The 13,327-nt window shown below is 45.5% G+C and overlaps 1 protein-coding gene across 1 annotated transcript in view; it reads left to right on the forward strand.

Annotated features, from left to right (window-relative positions):
- Window positions 1-4,700, forward strand: part of LOC106811053 (SRSF protein kinase 3-like) — a 5,827-nt gene extending 1,127 nt beyond the window's left edge. Inside the window, 4 exon segments of the mRNA XM_014814575.1 lie at window positions 795-902; window positions 2,941-3,103; window positions 3,744-3,868; window positions 3,870-4,700. Coding sequence (XP_014670061.1) covers window positions 795-902; window positions 2,941-3,103; window positions 3,744-3,868; window positions 3,870-3,929 — 456 coding nt within the window. The 3' untranslated portion in view covers window positions 3,930-4,700.
- Window positions 4,701-13,327: the final 8,627 nt, after the last annotated feature.

Genomic DNA, 13,327 nt, shown 5'->3' on the forward strand with positions numbered 1-13,327 from the left:
GTGCGTCACGTTTAACATATGCTGATCTTCGTTGTCATTGCAGTACCACCACTTCACGGTGGACATACACACGTTTAACTATCTCTAATCCTTTTCAGTGTTTACTCTACATCTAAGTCTGAATCTAATCAGTCCGTCTATATAGACTACCGTGCGTCACGTTTAACATATGCTGATCTTCGTTGTCATTGCAGTACCACCACTTCACGGTGGACATACACACGTTTAACTATCTCTAATCCTTTTCAGTGTTTACTCTACATCTAAGTCTGAATCTAATCAGTCCGTCTATATAGACTACCGTGCGTCACGTTTAACATATGCTGATCTTCGTTGTCATTGCAGTACCACCACTTCACGGTGGACATACACACGTTTAACTATCTCTAATCCTTTTCAGTGTTTACTCTACATCTAAGTCTGAATCTAATCAGTCCGTCTATATAGACTATAGTGTGTCTCTGTTAACACGATGCTGATCCTTGCCATTGCAGTACCACCACTTCACGGTGGACATACACACGTTTAACTATCTCTAATCCTTTTTAGCGTTTACTCTACATCTAAGTCTGAATCTAATCAGTCCGTCTATATAGACTACCATGTGTCACTTTTAACATATGCTGATCTTTGTTGTCATTGCAGTACCAACACTTCACAGAGGACATACACACGTTTAACTATCTCTAATCCTTTTTAGCGTTTACTCTAAATCTAAGTCTGAATCTAATCAGTCTGTTTATATAGACTACCGTGTGTCACTTTTAACATGCTGATCTTCGTTGTCATTGCAGTACCACCACTTCACAGAGGACATACAGACGAGACAGTACCGCGCGCTCGAGGTGCTCATAGGAGCGGGGTACGGATCGCCGGCCGACATATGGAGCACCGCCTGCATGGTGAGATATGAGTACCGCACGCTAAATACCGCACTACACACCACACTATGTTCTTGCACTAAACTCTGCACTCGATTCTGTACTATATTGCTATATATTACTACGTGTGTATAGTGCACATATTACGTAGAGCAGGGGTAGAAATTAACTTTTGAACAAGGGAGTCCAACGGACTCCTTGCCCTCAAAAAGAGGGAGTCCGCAGCAAAATGAGGGAGTCCGCAATCTGAGGTTCAAAATTAAAGATATTAACAATAACGCATACATGTGCTTATTTTTAAGATTAATGCACAGGCACTTGGGACAGAGTCAGTAAAAACTGAAAATAATATGAACACGCATTCACAAATAGGCCCTACTACCATACCCCTCTGTTACAGTTCCACTGTTGCGACACTGTATATCAACTTTCCTTCATATAAACCTATGACGTAAATCTAACGCCGAACGCTCCCGCACTCGCGGCGGCTGTGACGCTATGATAATAACAGGAGTAAGATAATATAGGATTATATTATCTTACTCCTGATAATAATATATATAAAAACTCTATATATATTATTATCATAGCGTCACAGCCGCGGCGAGTGCGGGAGCGTTCGGCGTTAGTTTTTACATAGGTTTTTATAAAGGAAAGTTGATATACAGTGTCGCAACAGTGGACTGTGGAACTAACAGAGGGGTACGGTACGTAGTAGGGCCTATTTGTGAATGTGTGTTCATATTATTTTCAGTTTTTACTGACTTTGTCCCAAGTGCCTGTGGATTAATGCAGTTGCACGTTTGCCAAATTTTCTTTGGACATTAGCTGAAAAGATACGGTAATTCCGCGAGGCCGTGCTCCGGAACGAACTAGTTAGTATGGCAGAATTTACAGGGAGTCACACAGACTCCTGCATATGTCAAATCAGGGAGTCCGACAGTAAATCAGGGAGTATTTGACTCCGATAATTTCGCACCCTGTACACTCTGCACTACATTCCACACTACGACCCCACACTACACTAAACTCAGACTCTGCACTAGACTCTATACCCTCCCTCTCCCCTCTCTTCTGTTGGTGCCCACCCTTCCTCTACCCTCCCTCTCGGTGCCCACCCTCCCTCTTGTTTCCCACCCTCCCTCTCGGTGCCCACCCTCCCTCCACCCTCTCTCTCGGTGCCCACCTTCCCTCTACCCTCCCTCTCGGTGCCCACCCTCCCTCTACCCTCCCTTTCGCTTCCCACCCTCCCTCTCGCTTCCCACCCTTGCTCTCGGTGCCCACCCTCCCTCTCGCTTCTCGCCCTCCCTCTTGCTTCCCACCCTCCCTCTCGCTTTCCACCCTCCCTCTCGCCTCCCACCCTCCCTCTCGCTTCCCACTCTCCCTCTCGGTGCTCGCTCCACAACGTTCTTGTGTTTTGTCGGCAGGCGTTTGAGCTCGTCACGGGAGACCACCTGTTTGAGCCGCACTCGGGCGAGGACTACTCGCGCGACGAGGACCACCTCGCTCACTTCCCACCCTCCCTCTCGGTGCTCGCGGTTCAACGTTCTTGTGTTTTGTCGGCAGGCGTTTGAGCTCGTCACGGGAGACTACCTGTTTGAGCCGCACTCGGGCAAGGACTACTCGCGCGACGAGGACCACCTCGCTCACTTCCCACCCTCCCTCTCGCTTCCCACCCTCCCTCTCGCTTCCCACCCTCCCTCTCGCTTCCCACCCTCCCTCTCGCTTCCCACCCTCCCTCTCGGTGCTCGCGGTTCAACGTTCTTGTGTTTTGTCGGCAGGCGTTTGAGCTCGTCACGGGAGACTACCTGTTTAAGCCGCACTCGGGCGAGGACTACTCGCGTGACGAGGACCACCTCGCTCACTTCCCACCTTCCCTCTCGGTGCTCGCGGCTCAACGTTCTTGTGTTTTGTCGGCAGGCGTTTGAGCTCGTCACGGGAGACTACCTGTTTGAGCCGCACTCGGGCGAGGACTACTCGCGCGACGAGGACCACCTCGCTCACTTCCCACCCTCCCTCTCGGTGCTCGTGGCTCAACGCTCTTGTGTTTTGTCGGCAGGCGTTTGAGCTCGTCACGGGAGACTACCTGTTTGAGCCGCACTCGGGCGAGGACTACTCGCGCGACGAGGACCATCTCGCTCACATCATCGAGTTGCTGGGAGACATTCCGCGCCACATCGCTCTCTCCGGCAAATACTCGCGAGAGTTCTTCAACAAGCAGGGTAGGTGACCTTCCGCCCGAGACCCTCTCGTTTGCAGGGTAGACCGTAGAAGTTTGTGTCGTGGTGGGGCAGGCGCGTTCTGTAACCTCGCGTTAACATATCCTGTCGTCGTGGATAGATGGACGGTCGGACAGATAGACAGACAGACAAACAGATAGATGGAGATATGAATTATAGATATATTAGTTATCTACTGTATCTTTATAGAGATTAATAGACGAGAGCGAGAAAGAGAGAGAGAGAGAGAGAGAGAGAGGAGAGAGAGAGAGAAGAGAGAGAGAGAAGAGAGAGAGAGAGAGAGAGAGAGAGAGAGAGAGAGAGAGAGAGAGAGAGAGAGAGAGAGAGAGAGAGAGAGAGAGAGACAGAGCGAGGAGAGAGGAAAGAGATATGCAATCTTTATACATATAATCTACGATCATCTAACCCGTGCAAAGCAATATTATATTTTTATATTTGCACTGCAAAATATATGCAATAATAATACATATAATCTACTATCATCTAATTAATGCGCGTATCGTTATCTCTGCAGGGAAGCTGAGGCACATTCACAAGCTGAAGCCGTGACAGAATATATTCATGTATATATCATATTAATTAATACTAATTTATCTAATGACATCTCTCGTTATCTCTGCAGGCAAGCTGAGGCACATCCACAAGCTGAAGCCGTGGGGCCTGTACGACGTGCTCGTCGAGAAGTACGAGTGGGATGCGGAGGAAGCCCTGCAGTTCTCCAGCTTCCTCATCCCGATGATGGAGCTAGCCGCCGAGAAAGCGCGCCAGCGCCGCCGAGTGTCTGCAGCATCCCTGGCTCAGCTCGTAGTCGCCGCGGCAACCGCGCGCCGTAGCAACAGCATCCCCCGGTCTCTCGCGCTGCGGAGGCGCCCCCTGGGAGGGATGCGCAGACGGTTTTGGCGTGCGCGCGTGCTAGAAGAGCGAGCGTTATTTTAGGGGAGCGCCGTGGGGGTGGTTTTGTCGCCCCCTGGAGGTGGTTTTGTCGCGTGCTGCAGGCGCCCCCTGGGGGGATGCGGGTGTAGTTTTGTCATGCGGCGTCAGCGCCCCCTGGGGGGATGCGGGTGTAGTTTTGTCATGCGGTAGCGTCAGCCCCCTGGGATGCGGGTGTAGTTTTGTCATGCGGCGTCAGCGCCCCCTGGGGGGATGCGGCTGTAGTTTTGTTGCGTGCTGCGGGCGCCCCCTGGGGGGGACGCGGGGATGGATTTGTCGCGTACTGAGCAGCAAGACTGCACTATTGTATAGTCAGATACGATGTTGTATATGTCGGTGCGACGAGACGCGAGTGCAGATGGCGCCACCTCTATGCACCCATTGTGTTCGCTGCTCGCTAGCAGTTTGCTCTTGTTCTCGTTGGCGGCGGTGCTGTTATCGGTAGTCGATTTTCACATAGAGGGCACTGCGTATATTTGCGTGTCGGGTGTGACGGAGAACGAAGTTTCTTGACATGGTTATTATAATATGTTTGCGCCGGCCACAGTGCTATGCTTTGATCTTCGCCGCTGCTCTACTGCGGGGGCGCCACTGAGTCGTTGGGGCCTCGTCGGTGGGGCGCCACTGAGTCGTTGGGGGCGCCACTGAGTCGTTGGGGGCGCCACTGAGTCGTTGGGGACGCCACTAGTCGTTTGGGGGCGCACCAGTCTGGGCGAATTCGTGGCGGGCGCCATCTGCAGTCGTTGGGGCGCCACTGAGTCGTTGGCGGGCGCCACTGAGTCGTTGGGCGCCACTGAGTCGTTGGGGACGCCACTGAGTCGTTGGGGGGCGCCACTGAGCCCTCGTTGCATAAGCATCTGCCTTTAATTTACTGTGAGTTAGGTTGGGAGATACATTTTTGTTGTTATTTATGTATGCATTTGTGTCTATGTGCATATGTGCATCTTGAACACCTTCTCTCTTTCTCTCTCTCTCTCTCTCTCTCTCTCTCTCTTCCTCTCTCTCTTTTTCTCTTGCTCTCTTTTTCTCTCTCTCTCTCTCTCTGTCTCTCTCTCTCTCTCTCTCGCCCTCTCTTTCTCTCTCGCACTCTCTTTTGATCTCTCTTTCTCGATCTCTCTCACACGCATACACACTTTCTCTTGCTCTCTGCTGTATTGCCTTTCCCCATATAGCAGTGGCGCGTCGTAGTTGTACATTATAAGCGTGTATGTCAAACATGATCGTATCCCTTGTTTGACGAAAATTGCACACACGGCGTGGCCGATTTCACGTGCGCCATCTTGTGTGTCGATTTGTTATGAACGCGTTGCAATTCCTCTGTTATTATTAAGTTCCATGTTCCTGCGTTTTGGTGAGTTTATACGCAGCACGTATATGTAGGGGTGCTGTACTATCATATGTATGTACTACCGATCGATGACATTGTAAGCCAATATATCTAATTCTCCCTCACCCACGCCCGCCGAGAACGCACACGTCGGACGCGCCACACTCGCGCGCTTTCGCCGAGAAAAATAGTGCCACGCGCGCGTCTAGCGAGAAAAAAAGTAGTGCGGTTGTTTTTGAAGCGGCGTGATTTTTTTTTAAATTGACCGTTGAACGTTTCGGGGCGGTTCAGTTGTCGGCGTGTTACTAGTGTTTCACGTCCCGTCACCCCCACCCACCCCCGCGCGCCCCGCAATGGCTTCTATGCTTTATTTAATGCGCTTCTACCGTGTATCGCTCTTATACTTCGTTACAAACGGAGGGTCTTGACCTGACCTCTCGTTGACCCTGAGTCTCGCATGACCTCTCGTTGACCTTGAGTCTCGCATGACCTCTCGTTGACTTGGTAGTGCGTAGATCTGAGTCGTGGTCAGTCAGCTGGTCATCTGTGACGTCAGCCTGACCACGTGACGGCTCTACGGCCACATTCCTTCGCGGGCGAGAAAGAGGGAAAATGTAAATACACACATATACGCGCGCACGCACATATGTACACACACAAACACAAACAACAAATACACACGCACACACACGCACACGCACACGCGCACACACACACACACACACACACACGCACCACACGCGCACACCGCGCACACACACACACACACACACACACACACACACACCGACATAGAATGTACCAGCTACACTTGCTGCTGCATCTCTGGCGTTAGTATAGCCAGCGTCAGATGGGCCCAAGTTTTATTGGGAGCAGAGCGCATGCGCACTGGAAGCGTGCCACGTGACGTACAATATTGCACGGGGAGTATTAGCATGGGTGTGGTTGCCCCACCCCCACCCTCCCTCTATCTCTCTTCTCCGCCACCGTTGATCGAATTCACACATTCGGTACCGGGGAAGGTGAGCATTTATTAATTAGTGAAGAGATGACCTTATTATTAATTACTGATATAATTAGCAGTGTCATTATTACAGACGGAGAGTAGTCCCGCCACGGGCTCTCACCAGGGGGCGGTTGAGTGCACAGGCTCTCACAAGGGGGCGAGTGAGTGTCGAAGCTCTCACCAGGGGGCATGTGGGTGCCCAGGATGGTCACTTATTTTTGGCAGCGGAAGGTGTATACTGCATACTGCCACTGACCCGCGTTTTCGGTGGTTTCCACTTTTACTGTAGCTTGTTGAGAAAATTTAATGCTTCTGTCGCATTCGCATTGTATCTAATCGCAAAAAAACAAGAGAGCAGCGCGTCTGCAATGATCTCACGCACACACACAAAAACAACTATTAAATTGCGTTCTATTGATGGAGAAGAGAATTCGCCGTTAGTTCTGCTTCTGTTCCAACAGATGGCGCTGATTGTCGCTGAAGCAAATTGTAATCTGTGGCAGATCCTGTGTGTCGTTACATTTTGCAGCAAAATTGACCATTTATTTAATAAAATCAATATTAAAAGCTGACTTTTCGTATTCCGTTGTGTCACTTTCGTTCTGTTGATCTATGCATAACTAGGAAACACTTCACGGAGTATATCTGATAACTTGTGTAATAACTTGTGTAATAAGTACAAACTAAAAGATATTCCGTTCTACGAATATTTGTTATAACCACGCGCATGCCCACACATATTTATGCACACCACGCCCGCACACACGCACGCGCACGCACGCACACACACGAACACGCAGGCACGCACACACATACACACACGAACACGCGCGCGCGCACACACAATATTATTTGTAAAGATTTGGGACAAGGAGAATATGGCCCTTAATGGTTTCTCCTGGGTTGGAGGCGAAGATAGATCTTTAATTTCACTAGCTCAGCGAGTACTATTAGCAAGAAATTTATAGAGAAAGGGTTCTCTCATTGAATTACGGTGTAAAACAATAATTTTTTTACTTTATATATGAATCTAAGTGATATTGATGACTCTAAAATGCTAAACTACTTGTCACAGTATTGTCCTTAAAATGTCATTGAAGGACTTTGAAAAAAAATGCCACATCTTGTGGGAACCATGTACTGAGTACCTAGCAGTAACAATGTACCACATAGAATCAACCATCACGAAAAACCAAGAAAAAACAATAATACCTTTTTCATTCAATATCTGGTATCCTATCTATTTCTATCTATCTATATCTGATATATCTATCTATTTATATGGTACTTTAATCTATATCCTATCAGGTTACATTCTCTCGGACAACTAAGTTGATCCGCCTCTCCCAAATGCGGTATCGCCACACGGCATCAGGTGGCACGGTGATATGTTAGCCAGTGCAAATGGCTGGGTCTCAGCCTTTCAAGTCTCAGTCTTTACCCTTCTTTATCTGCTTCTGATCATTATCATTAATATACATGTATATATATATATATATAATATAATATTATATCATGTTTATATATATAGCGGCGCGAAAAGAGAGAAACATTGCGAGAGAGGAGAGAGAGATATCAGAGAGAGTGAGAGAGAGAAGTGTGTGGGCATTAATGTTGGCGTGGCGTGCGTGCGTCGCTGGCGCTGCGTGCGTGCGTGCGTGCGTTGCGTGAAGGAAATTGGCGAGGCGAGAGAGACAGAGAGAGATAGAGAAGAGAGAAGAGAGAGAGAGAGAGAAAGAGAGAGAGAGAGCGCAGAGACAGAAGAAGAGAGATGAGAGAGAGGAGAGAGCGAGCGATGAGAGAGAGAGAGTCAGTGTGTGGGTGTGTGTGTGTGTGTGTGTGTGTGTGTGTGTGTGTGGTGTGTTTGTGTGTGTGTGAGTAAGAGAGAGAGGAGAGAAGAGAGAGAGAGAGAGAGAAGAGAGAGAGAGAGAGGGTGAGAGTCACGGAGAAGGGGGGAGGGTTCACGGAGGTGAGCGGGAAAGCGAGAGAATAACTATATTAGAAAGGAAAGGAAATAGTGTGGCCATCCGTGCCTGTGTGTGTCTCGTTGTGCGTTTGTCTCACCGTGTGTACTGCGCATGCGTGTGCAGCATCTACGTCTGCATTATTTCCACCCTCCGTCCCTCTACTCTCTTATCTCGCTCTTTTCTTCCTCATCCCCTCTTACTTCCTTCCCGTCGAGTATTCGGCCTCGCCTCTCGCGATAGTATCTGCCCAGGCTCAGCTTGCAATGCATCAAAGTGGCCGTTTTCAGCCTCAAGCATTTTCACGCGAACCCCCGCCAAAGCCACAAAATGTGATTATACGGCTATAATATCGGGTTTCTTACGCGTCACACAGAGCACACACCACATACACGCGACCGGGGCGCGCACACACGCGGATGGTTTACACGCACGCGTGCGTGCGTGTATTTTTGCGTAATTTCACATTTTGTGACTCGGGGAGTGAAAAAGTTTCGGCTGAAATACGGCCATTTACCCTCAAAATGTTTTCGGGTATGCTATTCGCCGGGCGCGTTGATTTTTTCGTGGTCAATCAGAACATAGCGCTTGTCTGTGCCACGCGCTGCTATGTGATGCTGTTTCGTCACTCAGTGACAGTCACAGTATTGTCATATACATAGCACATTCAAAATTCTAGAAATTCATATATGAACTCTATAGGTTAGGCGTTAAACGCCAGCGTCAAGTATGAAAGGTCGGTGGATCGAATCCCATCCGTCTTCTAATTATTTCCTGTGTTTCTGTAATTTTCGCTATCTTATTCGTTGAAGCATTTTTCTCAAATTAACGCAAAATATTTACATGATTATTACAAACATTTTAATAACAACAATTAATTTTTACAACAAGTTAATAAATTAAATTGTTAATATATTTTTAATAGGATTTGGGTTAGGGTTAAGTTAGGGTTAGGGTAGGTTAGAAATTAGGGTTAGGTTAGGGTTAGGGTAGGGTTAGGGTTAGGGTCACAAAGTGCTCAGTGAAGGCACATAAAACAGGAGTTTGAGTCACGGTGATTTTAATCAAACCAATGGCTAAGCGCTCGCTAGAGCCCTATGTTCTTGATTGGACTTAGGAAAAAAATACATCGCGCCCGGGGGATAGGCAAGCACCCAAGTTTTTCAACAGTGCTCGTCTGGTCGTGGGCATACCACGCGCATGAAGAGGGGAGTAGGAATAAGTGATTACTTTTATTCACTGTTAAGGTTACTGCCTGACACAGGCAGATGAAAGGTCAGAATAAATGAAACCGGCAACTGGTTAGTATTATTATTAATTAATCTTATTGCAATGTATTTCAACTACAAATACCATGTACTGAAGAACATAAATGTATGTATCTATATCATGGTATGTAGTCATGTATGTATATAAATATGTATGTAGTGATAACAGTACATTGTTGTGATAAATAGTCTGAGCTGATGACATGTTAAATATTAAAGCTTTACATATTGTTATATGCGGTTATGAAACATAATATGTGTATGTCGTACATCACGAGCTATAGCGGCTGGTTTAATCTACTATCGGCACTCGTGTAAAACAAGCTATTTGAAACTAACTTGATCACAGATGGTCCTTGAAAAAAAATTCAAATTTTGTGAAGCCAATGACAGCACACGCAACACACGCCCGAGGACCACGCAACAAAAAGATTTACATATATAATAATAATAATAATACCCACACACTAAAATACACAACTGGTTTCAAAAAGCAATATTATTTGCACACGTGCGTATATAAAATAATGTCATGGATTACATTTGTAGAGTCGATCAGCTTCAACACACATACTAACATCAAAGTTATGTATATCACTATACAATACATTGGCCTTGATTAAAGCTAAACAATTTCAATTCGATATGATTCTCTTTATAATAATCAAACCCTTTATTTCATTCTCTTTGATACTCTCACAATGAGGGTGATAATTATGACGATGATGACGACGATGATGATGGATGAGATGATGACGACGACGACGACGATGGAGGATGAATGACGATGACTACGAATGATAATGATAATGATAATGCAGGGACATCACAGAAACAGGGCATTACAGCCAGTTTTACAGTATCAGCATAACTGCATAATTTAATATTAATATATATATCAGCCTTTAGCTGACTCCACCCCCTGACACAGTTACAATGTCAATCACACAAGGAGATCACACCTGATGTAAATGATCCCCCAGACTATTTCTATGGAACGACGTGAACTACAGCTAAACCCCGCATTACAGCGGCAATAAATCTGTACAGAAAAATCGATTCAACGTAAGATGCGAGTCGTGCATTATGTATATATTTATGGATATGTAGGCGAGTAGTAGTAGCAGTAGCAGCAGTAGTTAGAGTAGTACAGTAGTAGTAAGTGAGTAGTTAGTAGGTAGTATCGCAGTGCAGTAAGTAGTAAACGTAGTAGTAAGTAGTTAGTAGTAGTAGTAGTTAGTAGTGCAGCAGCAGCAGCAGGCAGTAGTTAGTAGTAGTAGTAGAGTCAGTAGTAGTAGTAGTAGCAGTAAGCAGCAGGCAGTAGTAGTAGTAGTAGTAGTAGTAGTAGTGTACAGCCAAGCAGCAGCAAGTAGTAGTAAGTAGTATGTAGTTAGTAGCATTAGTAGTTGTTGTAGTTAGTAGTAGTAGTAGTAGTAGTAGTAGTTAGTAGTAGTAGTAGTAGCATCAGTAGTAGTAGTAGTAGTAGTAGTAGTAGTAGTAGTATCGTATTGCGTCAACATCATGCCTCCACAGCCCCATGGGAAATCCAGTTGCAAAAGAGTTCGCCACGTGCATTCACCGTGACATATCCTCCCTGGTATATGGTAATACGGTAACATCCTAGTTGGCTTACTCCCATTTCGTCTACTCTCAGAATGGGTAGTGCTATTTCGTCGTAGTATTGATATTACAACAAATACGAGTGACACTCCGTCTAGTCTATGTATGCTAATCAAATCCACATATTACAATTATAAATGATTATTTAGTGGACAAACTGATGGTAGACAAAATGGGAATGGGGTGGATTTTTAGTGTAGACGAATTGGGAGTAGGCGAAATGGGTGTAGGCCAACTGGGAGTTTTGCTATAGTGCCGTAGGCAAAATTATGAAATTACACCTCTTCTCAGGTCCACACCTCCACAGTAAAAGCAAATGAGTACGCTGCATTCGTGCGCACGCGCAAACAACCGTAAACAATTTCCGAATTCGCAGATATGCCTACAGAGAAAGTAAAGCTGGGTTTACACTACCGACTTTACAACCGACAATCGGCAGTGTAAACGCGAAAGTCGCGCGAGCAACTGATCGATAGCAACTAGTTGGGAGATTAGAACACGTTCTATTTTCGCCAACTCGGAGTTGCCGAATTGGGAAGTTGGTCCAACTCGCCAATTCGCCAACACAAAGTCGGTAGTGTAGACCCAGCTTAAGTTGACGGCGTGACAAGACGATTCGCACGTTATATATAATTATCGCTTCAGAGAGGGGACGAGATTCACTCGTTAAGGCTTCACAGAGCGGAATAGACAATTCGCTCGTTAAGGCCTCACAGAGCGGAATAGACGATTCGCTCGTTAAACCTTTACAGAGCGAAATAGACAATTCGCTTATTAACGAACTAACTCTTCAGCGAGGGGACGCCATTCGTCGGGGTATCTGTTTCCCTTCTGTCGGCGTACGCGCGGTGAGGAGAAGGTCCGGATTTCTTCCCGATGCTCCGGAGAGGAAAGTTTTCGTCTTTCCGTGTGTCAACTCGATGAACGACGTCGCGTCGGCCAGTTTGTTAGCGCAAGCCCTGTGCAAGTTCTTCACCAGCTGGTTGCACCTCTGAGGAACAAAAAACACAAGGCAGTCAGGTAAGCGATCGATTCCGTCATCTCACTCAACTCATTTAACTCATTTAACTTAAGTCGTTTAACTGTTATTCATTTAACTTAAGTCATTTAACTGTTATTCATTTAACTGTTATTCATTTAACTTAAGTCATTTAACTGTTATTCATTTAATTGTTATTCATTTAATTTGAGTCATTTTAACGGTGTCAGAAGTGGTGTCGGTGAAGGTGCTATATATGCAGTTATGTGATGGCAAAACTTCACGTAATGTTCTGTGATGTCCTTGCATCATCATCGTCGTCGTCATCGTCGTCATAATTTCAATAATTTACTGCTGTTTTAATAATTTAACGTACTCCTGTCGCTGTTGGCGATCGGAATTTATAATCGGATATAAAGCCGGAAAAAAGAGACAGCATGGTAGTAAAATCACGTAAGATCACACATTGCTATATATGCACCTCGTTGCTCAAATTAATTGGATACATTCATAATCGAATATAAAGCCGTTAAGGAGAGAACAGCATGCTAGTAAACTCACATATAATCACACATTGCTATATGTACCTCGTTGCTCAAATTAATTGGATAAATTCATAATCAGTTGTAAAGCCATAAAGGACGAAACGGCACCTTATATAAAATCACGTATGATCACACATTGCTATATGTAGGCCTACCCAGTTGGTCAACTTAAAGGTTGCGACCGACTGCTTTGCTCTGATATCCATGTGAATCTTTACGGCTTCTTCTGCATTGACGTGCTGGAGAAACGCGAGCCAACTAAAAACAAGATAATAAAGATAATGATATATAATAAAGTATAATAATAATAATATTGTAATGTGGTTAATGACACCACTATACTTAAATTTCTGTAATCTTTATTTTTCATATATAGGGTTCTATTTAATGATTATAAATTAAAAATGATGATCATATTGTCAAAATTACACTTACATTAATTAACGTGTGTACACGATTTGACTCAATTGAGACATTTTTATACTTATATATATACACATAATTATATATTTAGACTTAAATATATGAGACATATTCATAGTTATAAATAATACACATACATATTTA

The sequence above is a fragment of the Priapulus caudatus genome, unplaced genomic scaffold, assembly GCF_000485595.1.
Source record: "Priapulus caudatus unplaced genomic scaffold, Priapulus_caudatus-5.0.1 Scaffold500, whole genome shotgun sequence".
Classification (NCBI taxonomy): Eukaryota; Metazoa; Priapulida; class Priapulimorpha; order Priapulimorphida; family Priapulidae; genus Priapulus; species Priapulus caudatus.